The 15636-nt window shown below is 49.2% G+C and overlaps 1 protein-coding gene across 9 annotated transcripts in view; it reads right to left on the bottom strand.

The window, feature by feature from the left end:
• CHST11 (carbohydrate sulfotransferase 11) overlaps nt 1-15636 on the bottom strand; it is a 227284-nt gene that overhangs the window by 112387 nt on the left and 99261 nt on the right. For all 9 annotated transcript variants that reach the window (XM_036299293.1, XM_036299295.1, XM_036299297.1 and 6 more), the window contains one exon: nt 2372-2457. In XM_036299293.1, the coding sequence (XP_036155186.1) occupies nt 2372-2457 (86 nt within the window). The remainder of the gene's footprint in view (nt 1-2371; nt 2458-15636) is intronic.

Below are 15636 nucleotides of genomic sequence, written 5' to 3'. Positions count from 1 at the left end.
TTGATGGAGGGCGGTGACTCACCCACCTACGCCCTCGCAGATGCTCCCGGAGCCGCCTCTCCAGCCCCATCTTTCCTCCCAGGTCCGGGGCTACTGCGGCTAAATGAGCATCTCACCCACACAAGCTCCCAGCACCACCGAGTGAGAGATGGACTCTACCCAGGAGGGTTCTCTCTCCTTTGACTGGTTTACTTGCCCGTCTACTCACTCATGCCAACCCTGGGATGGAACCAGATGTGGAAGGCCAACCGCACGCACTGCTCACCCTTTTGTGCCCAGCCCCTGGCACTGAGCTGCACAGAGCAGATACTCATAATAGCAGCTGAAGGAGTGAATGGGTGAAATGAATCCAGGGATGAACAAACTCCATAAGAGGCACCAAGGAAGGCATATCTTCTCATGTAAGCCTGCAAGGCTGGTATTTCTGTTTTTAATATTTTTAGTTTTTTCAGAGAGGAAGGAAGAGGGAGAGAGAGATAGAAACATCAATGATGAGAGAGAATTATTGATCGGTTGCCTCCTGCACATCCCACACTGGGGATCGAGCCCGAAACCCGGGTATGTGCCCTGACTGGGAATCAAACTGTGACCTCCTGGTTCATAGGTCGACACTCAACCACTGAGCCACACCAGCCGGGCAAGGCTGGTATTTTGAGGACCATGTTATAAAGGCAGGAAAGTGGCCTCAGAGGGGTTAAGTGTCTTGCCCACATTCACATAGCCAATAAGTGAGAAAGCCATTCTTGGAACCTGGTCTGACTCAAAGTCAAGACTTCCAACACTGAATCCATCCTCATGACCATGATACTGATGAATCATATTTACACAGCCTCTGACACATCAGTTATTTCACCCTACCAACACCCCAGGGAGATGGGAAAACTGAGCCTAAAGGAGGACTCATTGTGCATCCAAGGTTGCACTACCAGTTGGTGGCGAGGTAGGACTTGAACCTGGACATTCATTTTTCAATCACAGATATTTGGGGGCACCTGCTAGAGGCCAGGCCCTGCGTTAGGGCTGGGGACACAGCAGCGAACAGCACAGACACAGCCCCAGAGGGCCATCTACCTCAGACAGAGGCTCTTCCCCTGATACCATATGTTGCCCATGACATTCCTCAGGAAAGCAGCAGTGCTCTGGCAGTTTGGTTTGAAGGCGGAATGATCTGAGAACAGAGGATGGCAACACAAAGAGGGGAGCAGCTTGCATCTCGGTTGCTTGTGCTGTTGTCAATGTGGCCGACCAGAGATCCTGCCCTTTGTCGAAGCTGGCTCTGCCTCTTCCTAAGGACAGAGGAGACTTGCCTGCTATCATCGAATATTTGGGCACCAAACAAAACCCGAATATCAAGCTCCCAGTAAAGGAAGCCCCAGTTTGTAGGGGCCTAGTCCACCTGGCCCGGTCACACCGAGCTCCGAGGTGGAGGGAGGGGCTGATGGAGCAGTGCATTGACCTGGGTAGGCCACCTGTGATGAGCAACCTCAGGAGCCCACTGTTCCAGGAGGAAGTACAGGTGAGAGACAGGGAAGAGATGTGGGATCTGAACATCCGCAGGCTCATCCCTTTGCAAAACTTCTGGAAGTCCAGTACCTTCGAGGACCAAGCAGTGTTGGCCTCCACCAAGCAACTTGGTCCACAGACACACTAAATTAAGAATTTGATATAAAATAAAGCTCAGAGACTATGGCCAAAGCAGTAAATTTCTTTTCCCTTTCTTAACAGCGATCAAAGGTCAGCGGACGGGCCACTAATTGCTCACTCACCACTTCTCAGCATCAAGTGCCAATTAACGTTCCCACAAAAGGACCAGCCTCGGAGCCTCCTCATCAAGACCCACACGCATCATGGCGACCAGGACTCCTCCCTCTGCTCCCAGATCTCCACGGAGAACACTTTTCCGCGGTTGGAGCGTATTTTTGCTCAGAGGAACTCTTTTCACAATCAAGTCCAATTTATACCTGATAGTCACTTAGCAAAAGTCCCACGCATGCAGGGCGTCCTGCCAAAATGGCGCAGTGAGGTGGGACTCTTGGGGCGTTCCTGGGCTTTCATAATCACGTTCACCCCCATGAGTACCTTCTTTGGGGTGCCAAAGGGGAGACTGCACAGCCCGCCAGCTCTGCCATGGGAGTCCCACTGCTGGCACCCGTGTGGATCTCGGGGGCTCACTCCAGCATGACCCCATGGAAGTACCTAATTCTAACCATTGTACAGAGAAAGGGTGACCCAGAAAGCAACCCCTGAAGGTAACACACCAGGCAGTGCAAGGAGTTTCAAATCCCCAAAGCATAGCATTTCGGAGTTTTTCATCGCCCCCCAACCCACCCCCCGAATCGATGCACGGAGACAAGGAAGCTCCCGGGCTTACCTGGGTCGGGTTGTAGAGTTCCTGCAGGGGGCTTCGAGACCCCTTCCGGCAGCAGATGTCCACGCCGAAGGGGCTCCTCCGCATGACTGAGGAAAGAAAGTGAAGGCTCATCAGCAATGAGCAACCAACGTTTGTTGTCTGACAAAGGAAAAGGCACAGGGCGGGAAGAAGAAACAGGTGGGGAAGGAAGACAGATAAGCAGCTCTAGCACAGCTGTACCTTTAACGGCACGGGGGCCACCCCGCCTTCCCAACATCCAGGCATCGCCACGCCCGGCAGGGCAGCGATAATGCTAAAAGTCCTTCCCAGCAAATATTAAGGCAACCACACAGGCCTCTAAAACACTGAAATGAAGCTACCTACAAAAGACACTGTAAAGGCTGTTCTAAGACGGTGAGTTGTGCCAGCACCAGCCTTGGTGACCTTTCTAAGAGTCCACAGCGTCCTCCCTCAACAGTCAGTCAGAACCTCTTGCTCCTGGTCCCCAAGGCATCCAGTCCCCAGAACAGTACCGTGCCCCTCCCTCCCCGAGTCCCCAGGGGGGCTCTTCCACGGAATGGGTCCGGGGCCTGGCCTCCCAAAGCCTCTGGTAAATGAGGTTCTTTTTCCTGAAAATATCGGCTAGAGGCAGAAAGGAAGAGCGTGTGTGGCTCCGACAGACAGAGGTGGCGCGTACAATGAACAAAAGAGGGGAATTAGGTGAATGTCTCAAAAGCCCAACATCGAGGACTATTTTTAAATGGAAAAGATTCTCTCTGGTCTCATTCTTCTTGTTCCCAAACACCCTCCCTCTGTGCAGCCCCTCCTCGTTAGCCACCTGATAACCATTTGTTGAAGGGAGGGAGGGGAATGAATGAATGGACAAGTGCCTTCTTCTCATACAGGAGGCGATTTTCTTGTGCACGGACATGGTGGGGGCATGATGGGAACGAGCAAAGCGGGTCCTCTCGTGGCCTAAACATTCCACCCCTACAGAGCGGCAGCAGGACACTCTCTGCAGCAGACAGCCGGGGTTTGGATCCTGGCTCTACCACTCACCAGCTGTGTGACCTTAGGCAAGGTGCCTGACCTTTCTGTGCTTCTGTTTCTTCGTCTGTCAAACAGGGATGAGAAAAGTGAGCCCAGAAAAGTCGGCACGCATGCTACCCGTCACTACCAGTGCCAATAAGCCGAGGCAAGGGTTGTATCTTTATGGGGGCGCTTTATTCAGGCGGCCGGCGATCCGAGAGGGTGGCAGGTTACGTACCCTAAAAGACCGTCTTACATCTCATCTCCAGCCGACCCTTTTTCATAAAGAGAAGAAAAATGTAGGGGAAGGGTTTGGAATTCAGGGGAAAAGGTTAATCAGATAAGAGCTACAGTTGGGTGCTTTTCCGAGCACCCCTTCGTCAGCTGACCGGTGACTCTTTTTCTGCATCCTGAGCACAATGGCTCGGACACTGTCTTGGTGCCTGCAGTCTTCCTGAGGCACAAAGGTCGCATCCCTTGCGGGTCCCCTCGAGTCAGGCCAGGCCCAGCCAGACATTCCAGTCCCTGGAACAATAGCTTTCTACGTGCACCAGTTCCCAAGCCTCTTAACGGCATAACTAAAGTGAACCATTTTTAACCGCTTGAGTTCCCCATCAAAAGCACGTGGCTCCCTGGGTTGGCTGTGAGGATTAAATGAGTTACTACTATATGCAGAATGCTTCAACTGGGTGGCGGCAAAAGAAAAAAAAGTGTGTGTTAGAAATTTCTGAAGCTACTGGAGATCATAAACTAGATTGGCACATAATATATGACCAAAATCACTCCCCCTGTCCTTGGGAGGGGACGTGGGAACTTCTCCATTCTTGAGCCGTCGGGTGAGCTGATGAGAAGTTACCAGACCTCAGGCCGGGCTCCGGATTCTCTGCCAGGAAAGCCACGCAGACCAACCTGCAGTCCAAAAGGTGAGGGAAGCCATCGCCAGTAGCCGATCACTTCTGGTAGGTCTCCGGGTGAACCCACTCCTCATGCACCTCTCCTTGGACTTGTCACTTTGAGCCGCATGAACACCCCGAGGGTAAGTCCTCAACTCCGGGACACTCCAAGCTGCCTTTTCTCTCTCCCCCGTCCCTTCCGACAGCCAGGCCAGCAAACTTTCTCTACAAAGGGCCAGACGCTGTTTTGGCTTTGTGCCATACGGTCTCTGTCGTTGCTTCTCCACTCGGCCACACAGACCACGCAGAAATGAATGGGCACGGCTGTGCGCCAGCACATCGATGGACGCTGAAATCTGAATTCCACCTCATTTTCACATGTCAGGAAATATGCTTTTTCTTTTGTTTGTTTTTTTTAACCGCTTCACAAACATAAATGATGGGCCAGATGTGGCCCCCAGGCTGCAGTTTGCTGGCCCCTGCCCTAGAGAACGGCCCCAAGTATTCTTGGGGTCAGCAGTGTGATCCCCAGCGCACCGCCACGGCCTACAGCCCTCTCTGGGCAGGAGGCGATCTGCGCGCAACTGTCCCCACATAAAAGCTATTAGAATTTGATTAGGCTGATGGGGAAACACTGGTCCTTTGTTCCTCCACGGTTGCCTCAAGAAGAGGGGAGAAAAAAATCCATGTTGTGTTTTTCTTTAATTTACTACTTCATTTTTCATTTCCACCCAAAACGAGGTAAACTGTTAAATGCACGCAAGTTGCCCTTGGTGCACAATGACATAGCAACACTTCGGAGGAGAAAAAAAACAGCCATAAAGCTTGTAAAATTATGCCCACGCCATGCAAGATTAAACTCTCCCCATGGCGGCAGACCGGCTGGCCGAGACCTGTGGCTGCGGGACCGCCACGGAGAGAACCCCAGCGTGCAATCCATTAAAAGTCAGCTTTTATGGGGGGCAGTATTATTTAATTGGTTTATTTTTCTAATACAAGGCCTTTAAAATGCTTTGACCGTGTGGGGCCTGCAGCACGGGTTCTTTCCCGAGGCCGCCTGCCCTCGGCGGCTCCTGCAGCCCTGCCCGGACTTCACCGGGCGCCGTGTGAAGCAGCTTTGGCACCCCAGGCCACAGAAGCCAAAGGGGCCCTGTGTGCTTTTTATGGGAATGATCACAATCCCACCATTTATGGGGCGCTCACTGTGTGCCAGGCACTTGGTGAAGCGTGACCCTTCACACAGTGAAGGAAGTACCTGCCTTTTACAGATCACCTCCTAAACTTCAGGAACCTGACCAAGATCAAGGCCACATGGGTGGAAAGTTGCCAAGCTGAGACTCAAACCTGACGACTGGACTCTTCATATCCAATGACAGGACCTACTGCAGGCCTGGGAGACAAAGGAAGGGCTGCCAATCACGCACTTCAATGTGAGTCCATCGACCCTGTGTGTGTCTCAGGGAAAAAAGGCATCAGAGGAGGTTGAGCCACCAAGACACACAGACAGTGGCCTTTAACAGTCAGAGAGCGTTCAGAGCACAGCAAGAAGTCACACATTTAATCGGCACAACAGCCCTATGGGGTAGGTACCACGAATGTCCCCACTTCACAGATGGGAATACTGAGCCTTGATCTCAAGACCTGTAAGAGGGGAAGACAGGATTCTAGCACAGGCAGCCTATGCTCTCAGGTGCCACGCAGGACCAATGTCAAGTGCCCAATCCACCACGTCTCAATCGTTCCTTCCTGGCCCAAGACCTGGTTGGCTGGCCACTCCTAGGACAGGTGATTTAAAATGTAATCCAGTGTTATAGGGTTCATCAAATTGGAGCGAGATGATGGCCAAACTATTAGCTAACAGTTACTACACTCACTCACTTAATTCTTATCAAGTACCTACTATGTGCCAGGCACTAGGTATGGGGGGATACTGATCTTCCCCATCTTATTCATGCTGTTTCTCTGGTGCTTGGCACACAGTGGGTACTCAAAGAAGTTTACGAATGATCTAGGAATTAAGGCTTCCTTTGCGCACAGCGGACAGCTCGTTTCCTGCTATCTATGGAGGAAACTTCCAGTAGCATCAGGATGCTGTTACTTTTTCCCCTTTGAAAATGAAAAGTTTGATGATCAAGAGTCCTAAGAAAGGAATCCCTGAGGATGTTTAATGCTGGCCTCCCACTGTCCACCCACCACCACGCGTTCTATTTAGCAGCAACACTTATTTTCTCCTTTCCAAACTCGACTCAATGAAATTCAAGACCGTTTTTGGAAGAATCTAATTAGCTCCATTTACAGTATGATTTCTTGGAACCGGGAACAGTTGTGTGTATTCCAAACACATAAATGAAGCTAAAATTAAAACGAAGCCCCTGGTGTTTGTTTCACTATGGTGACGAGCACTGTTGGTTTTAAGGGGACGCTTCACTCCCAGTGGGGCCCACTCATTCTCGGGACGGCTCCCCATGCCCCTGCCCGTGCTGCTGGGGCAGAAGGGAGCAGCGGCGGCACCACTCATTCAGGTCTACAGACACAAAACGGAAATGCTGTGGTTCTCTGGGTGGGAACCTGCCGTTGATGCATTTCATAAAACCAATTCTGAGGCCTGGAACTCAGGTCTTATAAAACACAGCAATCGCTAATAATCATCATCATGAGAAATACACATTGAGAATTTACCATGTGCCTTAGAGGCCTGACACAACGCTAATTAAGCCTTTTTTTTTTACACTGCTTCATTAGATTCTTATAAAAATCCTGTTAGAAATAATGAATAATAACATCCTTTATCCCCACCTTATTTATCCACATATACATTTTTAAAATATTTTTATTGATTTTTTTTTAGAGAGAGAGGAAGGGAGAGGGCAAGAGAGAAATATCAATTTGAGAGAGAAACACTAATTGGTTGCCTCCTGTACGCACCCCGACCAGGGGATCAAACCTGCAACTTTGGGTATGTGCCCTGACCGGGATCGAACCGGTAACCTTCCCGTGCATGGGATGACGCTCAATTAACTGAGCCACACCAGCCAGGGCTATTTATATTTTTGATGCTTCATTTTTTATTTCCCCTCTGCCCTCACAGCCCTGCTCCTGATGATGGCTGTACCCATTTGAGCACAAAAGCTCCGAGAGGTTAAGTTGCCCCAAATGACAGCCAGCAAATGGCAGAGAAAGAAGCAAATTCAAACCTAGGCCTATCTGTTTCTCAAATCAGTGATTCTTTTTTAAAAATATGTTTTTATTGATTTCAGCGAGGAAGGGAGAGGGAGAGAGAGAGAAACATCAATGATGAGAGAGAATCATTGATGGGCTACCTCCTACACACCCCACCCTGGGGATTAAGCCCACAGCCCAGGCATGTGTCCTGACCTGGAATCATATCGTGTCCTCCTGGTTCATAGGTCAACACTCAACCACTGAGCCACGCCAGCTGGGCTGGAATCAGTGGTCTTGATGCTTTCACACTTAGCACTCCCACCGCAAAAACCAGTGCTCTCACTTCCCTCAACATTCAAAGTGAAGCCTCCTGGACCGAGTCACTCAGGCCCAAATGGTCTCCACCCCTGTCCCTGGCGACACAGCTCTGACACCCAGCTGACTTCAGACCTTTCCCAGACTGATTTCCCAACAGCCTGGCACGGGTCCTCCTCTTCCCCACGCTCTGAGAGTCCGGAGAGGTGCTGTAATTACAGAGATGTTTTCTCCAAATGCACAGACTCCTGCCGTCCAGCGTGGTCTAGTCTATCTGTCACAGGGCGCTGAGATGGGGAGTGTCCGAGTCAAGCTCAGCAGGTTAGAAGAAGGGTGAGCCATACCCAGCTTGCTCCGAGGGAGCCACCTCTGTAAGGACAGGCCACTCTGCTTTGTAACCGCGGGACCACAGTCTGCCCGGAGAGGCGCTATGTCACAGCTCTCCCCACCCCCTCTGGAGGTCACCCTACTGAAGCTAGAGTGACCAACTGTCCTGGTTTGCCTGGCACTGAGGACATTCTCAGGACAGGGTACTTTCAGTGCTGAAACCAGGAAAGTCCCAGGCAAACTGGGACAAACCGGTCACCAGGCAGTGCCCTTGGGACTGAGAAGACTCGGGACTGAATTAACCAGAACTGGATCCAGAGCCTGGTTTCACTATCAACTCCTCTTGGGACATGGAGTCAATGTCCGAATCGCTGAATGCAGTCATAGTGCCTATATCCGAGGGTGGTTATGGGAATTATATGAAAGTGTAGAACAGCCTGATACATGGCACCCAACACCGTCCATGTGCAATGTCACAGGCCTGGATCCTGCCCCCAGCTCTACCACTGAACCAAGAGCCTCACCTTGGACAAGTTCTCCCTGGGCCTTAGCTTTCTCCTTGGTCAGGCAAAGAGGTAAAACCAGGTCATCTCTAAACGCCTTCCAACTCGAAATCCCTAATTCGTAAGCACAGAGCAGTGGCTCTCCCTGGAGAAACACGGTTACACAGCCCTGGAGAAGCGCTGGGGGCGGGGCAGTCGAGTGTGAGGGGCCGGGGTGGGGGGTTGGGGCAGAGCAGTTAAGCAGTAACAGGGGAAGGAGGGAGAGAAGAGGATAGGGACTGGAGAGGATGTGAAAGGAAAGATAAATCCTGGCTGTGAAACAGATGCGTCATCCATGTCTTCCCAGCTTACAATCCAAGGCCAAAGGCCAAAGGCTGGCATCTTGGTTGGAATGACTAGGTTTTTCATATGGAAAAAATGCCATCTAATAATAATAGCAATAACTATGGGGACTCCCCTCTCCCCCAAAAAACCTTCTAGAAAGCAGAGCTGGTGGCCTCAAGCCCTGGGGGAGCATGGGCCACAGGGGCCATTCTTGGAACAAAACCCTCTTGTCCCAGTCACCCAGGACTCCAGCCTGACATTCCACTGGAGGGGGCGGGGTTAGAAGGTCTCAGAGGGGAAGAACCTCATCCTCCTATCTATCTATCTATCTATCTATCTATCTATCTATTATTTTTACTCCTCAGCGGAGGATATTTTTCCATTGATTTTTAGACAGAGTGGAAGAGAGAGGGAAAGACAGAGAGAAATATTGATGTGAGAGAAACACATCGATTGGTTGCCTCCTGCATGAGCCCCGGGCTGGGGAGGAGCCAGGGAGGAACGTGCCCTTGATCGGAATTGAACCCAGGACCATGCTCTATCCACCCAGTCAAACCAGCTAGGGCCGGACCACCTTTTAAATGCAACAGGAGAGTCTCCCTTTGAGTCACTACGGCTAGAACCGGAATTCTTTGTTCTGGCTCAACTTCTAGAACAGCGGTTCTCAACCTGTGGGTCGCGACCCCTTTAGGGGTTGAACGACCCTTTCACAGGGGTCGCCTAAGACCATTGGAAAACACATATATAATTACATATTGTTTTTGTGATTAATCACTATGCTTTAATTATGTTCCATTTGTAACAATGAAATTGGGGGTCACCACAACATGAGGAACTGTATTAAAGGGTCGCGGCATTAGGAAGGTTGAGAACCACTGCTCTAGAAGGAATAGTCAGAAGAAGAAAGAGGACAGGAGGGGCAGGAGGGAGTGATGAAGAGCCAAGGGTTCTTCCTGTCACCATCGGGCACAGAACTGGCCCAGTCCTACGCAGCTCTCAGGAAGCGGAGGGGAAAGAGAGGTAAGTCGGTCCTCAGAAACACTACGACGTGGTAAGAAATGTTTTCAAATACTCAGGAACCTGTATCTCTGGGAGATTTACTCTTTTCCCCCCATTTAAAAATATTAAATTTATGGGGGTGACATTGGTCAATAGGAGAGATTTACTTTTATCTTAAGAAATCTGAGGCATTTTGAACCCAGTGTGTACGTGGGATGCTCTCATGTCTGGCTAGGCCCAGGTTTTAGCTTTCCTTGTTGGCGCCTGCCCAGCAAAGAATACAGAGTCGAGACTCAGGTTTGGCGTCTGAAGGGTCCTCATCTCACATCTGACCACCAGATGCCACTCATTTTCAGAGGAGAAAACGTCCCCACATCAAGACAGAACACGCTTACACGCGTTCAGCCGCCCCAGACTAAAGCATCTCTTGCCAAAGGAACGCGGCATGATGAAACGGCGAACCGCGGCGGAATACTAAACTCTGCTTTTTTACTGTTTTGGAAGAGCTTTGCTCAAAGCTTCCCCTTAAGCCCTTCGCTTTTTCTGGGGATAAAACGGAGCTAAGCACTCTCATTACTAGACATTTGGTGGCTTTTAATTTTTATTTTCTGGAGTAGACGTGAGAAAGGCCAGACTTGAATGAGCAATTAACACAAAGTACAAGCCCTTTTGCACACTGCAGGGGAAACACACACCAAAAACTGGGCCCAGTGAGGAGGCAGAACAGCCAAAGGTCAAAGGTCCCACAGGGGTAGCTGGGGGAGCAGGACCTGCCTCTCACCCCCTCCCACTCTCGTCCCTAGCAGCCGAGCCCCCAGGCCTGCCTTTCTTGTAGGCCCTCCCTATGTGCCCTCTGCCCAAGTGCTTAGTGCATAGTAGGTACTCAGCACATTGGGTCCAAATGAATGAAAATAAAACAACAGGTCAAGTGACCTCAGGGTTTCACGGAAGATATTCTTTCTGCTAAAGGGTATCAGGTCAGACCACTTCCTCACAGCAAAAGAACAAAGAAGTTGACATGCCCTTTCCTACCAGACTTCCTCAAAATTACTCCAAGGGCCTTCTTAGCAAAGGCGTTAAAACAAAATCATAAAGCAAAACAAAGCGGAGACATTCTTGTGGAACCACCAGGTGCCTTAAACAACTCTACACGCATTCGATACGCACTCATCTTTATTGGTGTCTCTCCTCTATTCCTCACAACCACCTGGAAATAGGCGGTATCACACCCATTTTAAAGACAGGGAAACTGAGGCTCAGAGAGGTTGAAGAATTTCCCCAATGACCCAGCTTGTCAGTGGCAGAGCTGGGATCCAAACCTGCAAGCTTTCCCCCACTTCTCTGAAATGAGCCACATCACAGCTTAGAAATGTTCAGGCCTGGAAGAGGCCAGGCAAAAAGGCCGTGCTGAACGGTGGCCCAGGTTCTCCAACTCACCAGGGCCTCTGGGTGCTTTATAGACATTCACACATCGTGTTCCAGGTGACCTTTCAGGAGCCCCAAAGCTCTGAGGTAAGGGACGAGTTCACCCTAAGCTTTCATTAATCCCATGATCCAACTTCAATTTTCCAGTTTCTATTCCTTCCTGCTCACGGTCTCCTGGGCAGGGACAGCCCAGAGCCATTCAAAACCATTTCCAGATCGTTTCTCCTTACTGGAGCCCCTAGAAGCAACGACTAAAGAATACGGAGGGATTTGAGGTTTTATGTCACTTGGGAATAATCTGAACCTAATTATAGCTAAGTTCCATGTCAGTCTCTCCTCCTCCTACAAGCTCCTCGGAGCTCCTGATGCCCAGCCTGGGAGGTGGTTGTAGAAAAAGCAAATTAAACTTTTGGCAGATGAAGGTCAAGGGTATAAATCTGAGCATTAGATGAATGCACTTGGTAGAACTCGGGAAGAGAAAAGACACGGCTTCACCTAAAAGCCGGGCAATTTACTGCCACAGAAACCTGCCATGGCGGGGAGGGGGGGACGATGACTCTGATACTCAGCTTTGAAGATATACTGTCTACATTACACCATTGACCTGCCGGAGACTGGGCCACCAAATACACTCACCAAAACCAGGGCCTCTGCAGTCACCGCATTTCCTCTTCTGGATGATTCTAGCCCATCTGCAAAGGCACATGCCTGGAGCAGAGGGTCGTGCCTACTTCCAAAAAGCACAGGGTCCCTGCTCAAGTGCAAACCAGCTGTCAATCAGACAGGTGAGTGCAGAATCAGGTGCATCTCGGACAGGAAGGGTCTTCGGAGACAATGTGGTCCGATGACTCTCACACAAGCAAAGAAAATGAGGCGCAGTGTGCGATGCCAGTTTATGTAAGGCACTTGGGCACCCGCGGATTTCGGTATCTGGGGGCGGGGGTGTCCTAGAGCCATGCTGTGTGGATCTCAAGGTACGATTATATAAGATTGAAGAAAAGTACGCTCAGAAATGGTTCTGATTAAGCAAGAAAAATGGCAGGATGCAAAACTGAAAAAATGATCTTTCTGGCCAGTAGGGTTTGCAGCCCGCCCACTGAGAGAGCATGGAGAGCAACCTTAGGTGTACAATTCAGTGACATGAAGTACATTCACACTGATGTGCCACCAACAACGCCATCTATCTCCAGAACTTTTTTTTTTAATCATCCAAACTGAAAATGTATCCAACTAACTCCCCAATCCCCTCCCTTCAGCCCCTGGCACCCACCATTCTACTTTCTTTCTCTACAAATCTAACTACTCTCATCCCTCATAGAAGTGAAATCACATAGTGCTTGTCCTCTTGTGTCTGGCTTATTTGACTTAGCTTATTTCACTTAGAAACTTCAAGTTTCGTTCATATTATAGCCTGTGTCCGAATTTCACTCTTTTTAAGAGGGAATAATATTCCATTGTGTGTACAGACCACATTCTGCTTATCTAGTCATCCATGAATGGACATGAGGGCCGTTTCCACCTTTTGGCTACTGCGAATAATGCTGCCATGAGCACGGATCTCTAAATAAACAGAGATCTGTAAGTCCCTGCTGGGGGGTTGCTTTCTAAACCATCCTGCTGGGGAACCTGGAGCGGCGGAACCTAAGGCTGGGCCAAGAGGCTGCTGGGTGGGCGTGGCCCCTGGGTGAGCCTGTGAGGATGATGGACCGTGGTCTAGGCTGCATGGCGGCCTGAGCATGACCTCAGAACCGTGGCCTCGGGGCCGGAGACCCCCATGGAGTGCTCAGTCAGCTCCCACTTCAGGTCTTGGAGCAGCGAGCCCAGCAGACAGGCAGGAAGCGGAGGGGAGACTTTTGAGTTAGGTAGGAAGGGCCTTAGGCCTGGATCATCGGCTGCAAGAGCCCCAATCAGAGGGGGAGCTTAGCTCCCCAGCTAGGGGTCAGATCATCAACTTCAGGCCACTGAGGCAGTAACCCCCCAAACTGCTGGGGACCCCAAAATTGTTTGACGTGGCAAAATTGTTTTCTTAAAACCCCAACCCAGCATGATTTCAAGGTAAATAAGGAAAATGTCCAAAACAGGCCAATATACAGCCAGAAAGTAGGCTGGTGGTTGCCTAAGGCCTGGGGTTGGAATGGCGAGTGACGGTAAATAGACACAAAGCTTCTTTTTAAAGTGATGGAAATGTTCTAAAATTAGGTCGTGGCGATGGTTGTACAACTCCGTAAACATACTGAAATTCATTCAGTTCTACACTTAAAATAGGTGAATTTTATGTCTCAATAAGGCTATTTAAAAGAGTAAGTACAGAAATGTTTAAGAAGAAAATCCTTACGATTACTATATTTTAAGACCTATTTAGACCTATTTGAGTAGGTCTACCTTGCAATAACAATATGAAAGATTTAATTAAATAATTTATTTGCCTCCCGATTTTAAGTTGAAATCTTCTAAGTTTACATGTAATGTTGGAGCATTGAAGAAACTTAAGAGTCACTGTATTTCTAAGTTTGAGGTATTAGATTGATATTATGTAAGTATTTCTTTGTCAGACAACTGAAGTACTAAAAAGGATATTAATATACTAAATTTAAAAAATATTTATTAATCCTCATCTGAGGATATTTTTCCCATTGATTTTTAGAGAGAGTGGAAGGGAGAAGGAGAGGCAGAGAGAAAGAAACATCGACATGAGAGAGACACATCGATTGGATGCCTCTTGCACACATCCCAACTTGGGGGGCCGGTTGGCGGGGGGGCAGGGTTGAGCCTGTGACAGAGGTGCATGCCTTTGAGACCGGAATTGAACCCGCGACCCTTCAGTCTGCCGGCCAACGCTGATTACACTGAACAAACCAGCTAGTGCAATATACTAAATTTTTTTAATGCAATTTAAAATGTTAAAAGAAAGTTAAGTTTATTAAAGGCTCAAATATGAATCAAATGCTACCCTATAGAGAATATAGTAAAAAATATTGTAATAACTGAGTGGTGTCAGATGGGTACAAGATTTACTGGGGTGATCACCTCATCTATAATAATAAAAGCATAATATGCTAATTAGACCGGACGACCTTCCCAACGAAGCCAGGGCTGCCTGAGTCCCGGATGCCTGCTGGCGGCTGGAGGGAAGCCTGGGTCCTGGGTGCTGGAGGGAAGCCGGTGCCGGCAGCCAGGGGAAGGAAGGCCTACTCTTGCACGAATTTCATGCATTGGGCCTCTAGTAAGGTATATAAATGTCTAATTACTATGTTCTACACCTGAAACTAACGTGTACATCAACTATAATTGAAAAATAAAAAATTAGTTTTACAACAGTTACCCTAAACGGGAGTGTTAGCATTTTACTACATTTATAAGTTGAAGAGTAAGATTCTTAACTTAAAGGCTAGCTTCCCATGATTTGCAGCTTTCGTCTTTTCAGGAGTCTTTTTTATACACAACTGTCACCTCAATGACATAAAAACGCTCACATTAACAGAGAATTAACAGGAATTGGCACCTTCAGGCTGGTCTAAGGGCAGAGGGTCCGAGTGTCTGGGGTGACGGAGAACCCGCCTTGACCCCCAAGCTCAGCGCAAATTCTGTCCCGAAAACCCTAACGGGGTAGACGGATTTTATTGTTGAGAAACGTAAGACCCTGTGGAAAAACAGTTCAAGGAACTGAAATTGGCAGTTAACCTAGGAAAGCCCTTATAAATTACGTTTTATGTTCACTTAAATAAAACGAGAGAGACAGCCCCGGCAGTCCAGATCCTATTAATTACAGTCTGCACACTTTAAATGAGTAACTATGGGCATTGTGCACTCACTTTCCATGTGCCCGCCCTTCCCCCTGGAGAATTTCACACGCTCTTCCCCCTCGGCCCCCCGGTTTCCCTGGAATGCTTATAAATTAATTTTGCAGTGATGCAGATAACATGCCAAAATACTTTCTTCTCGGTGGCTGCTGCTCCAAGTCTGACTTTATGACTTGGAGACATTTAGGTCTGCCTCTGGGGTCCCCCACAGCTTCAGAGTCCCCCTGAATACGCAGCTGCTTGCGAGGGGAGATATTCTAGGTAACCTCAAGCATGGCAGGGCACGAACCCCACACCTACCCTCTTCCCTCCGGTACAGAAGGCTGGGCAGCTTGGAACCGCAGAATGGGACCTTTTTGGAATAGGGTCTCCGTAGATGTAATTAGTGAAATTAAGATAAGGCCCTATTGGACCAGGGTTGGCCCTCAGTCCAATGACTGTGTCCTGATAAGAAGAGGAGAGGACACATAGAAATATGCAGAGAAGAAGGCCCTGAGAAGATGGAGGCT

Source organism: Myotis myotis, unplaced genomic scaffold (assembly GCF_014108235.1).
Source record: "Myotis myotis isolate mMyoMyo1 unplaced genomic scaffold, mMyoMyo1.p scaffold_m19_p_3, whole genome shotgun sequence".
In the NCBI taxonomy this organism is placed as follows: Eukaryota; Metazoa; Chordata; class Mammalia; order Chiroptera; family Vespertilionidae; genus Myotis; species Myotis myotis.
Note: the sequence above shows the minus strand (reverse complement) of the source record. Positions and strands in the feature narration are given on the sequence as shown.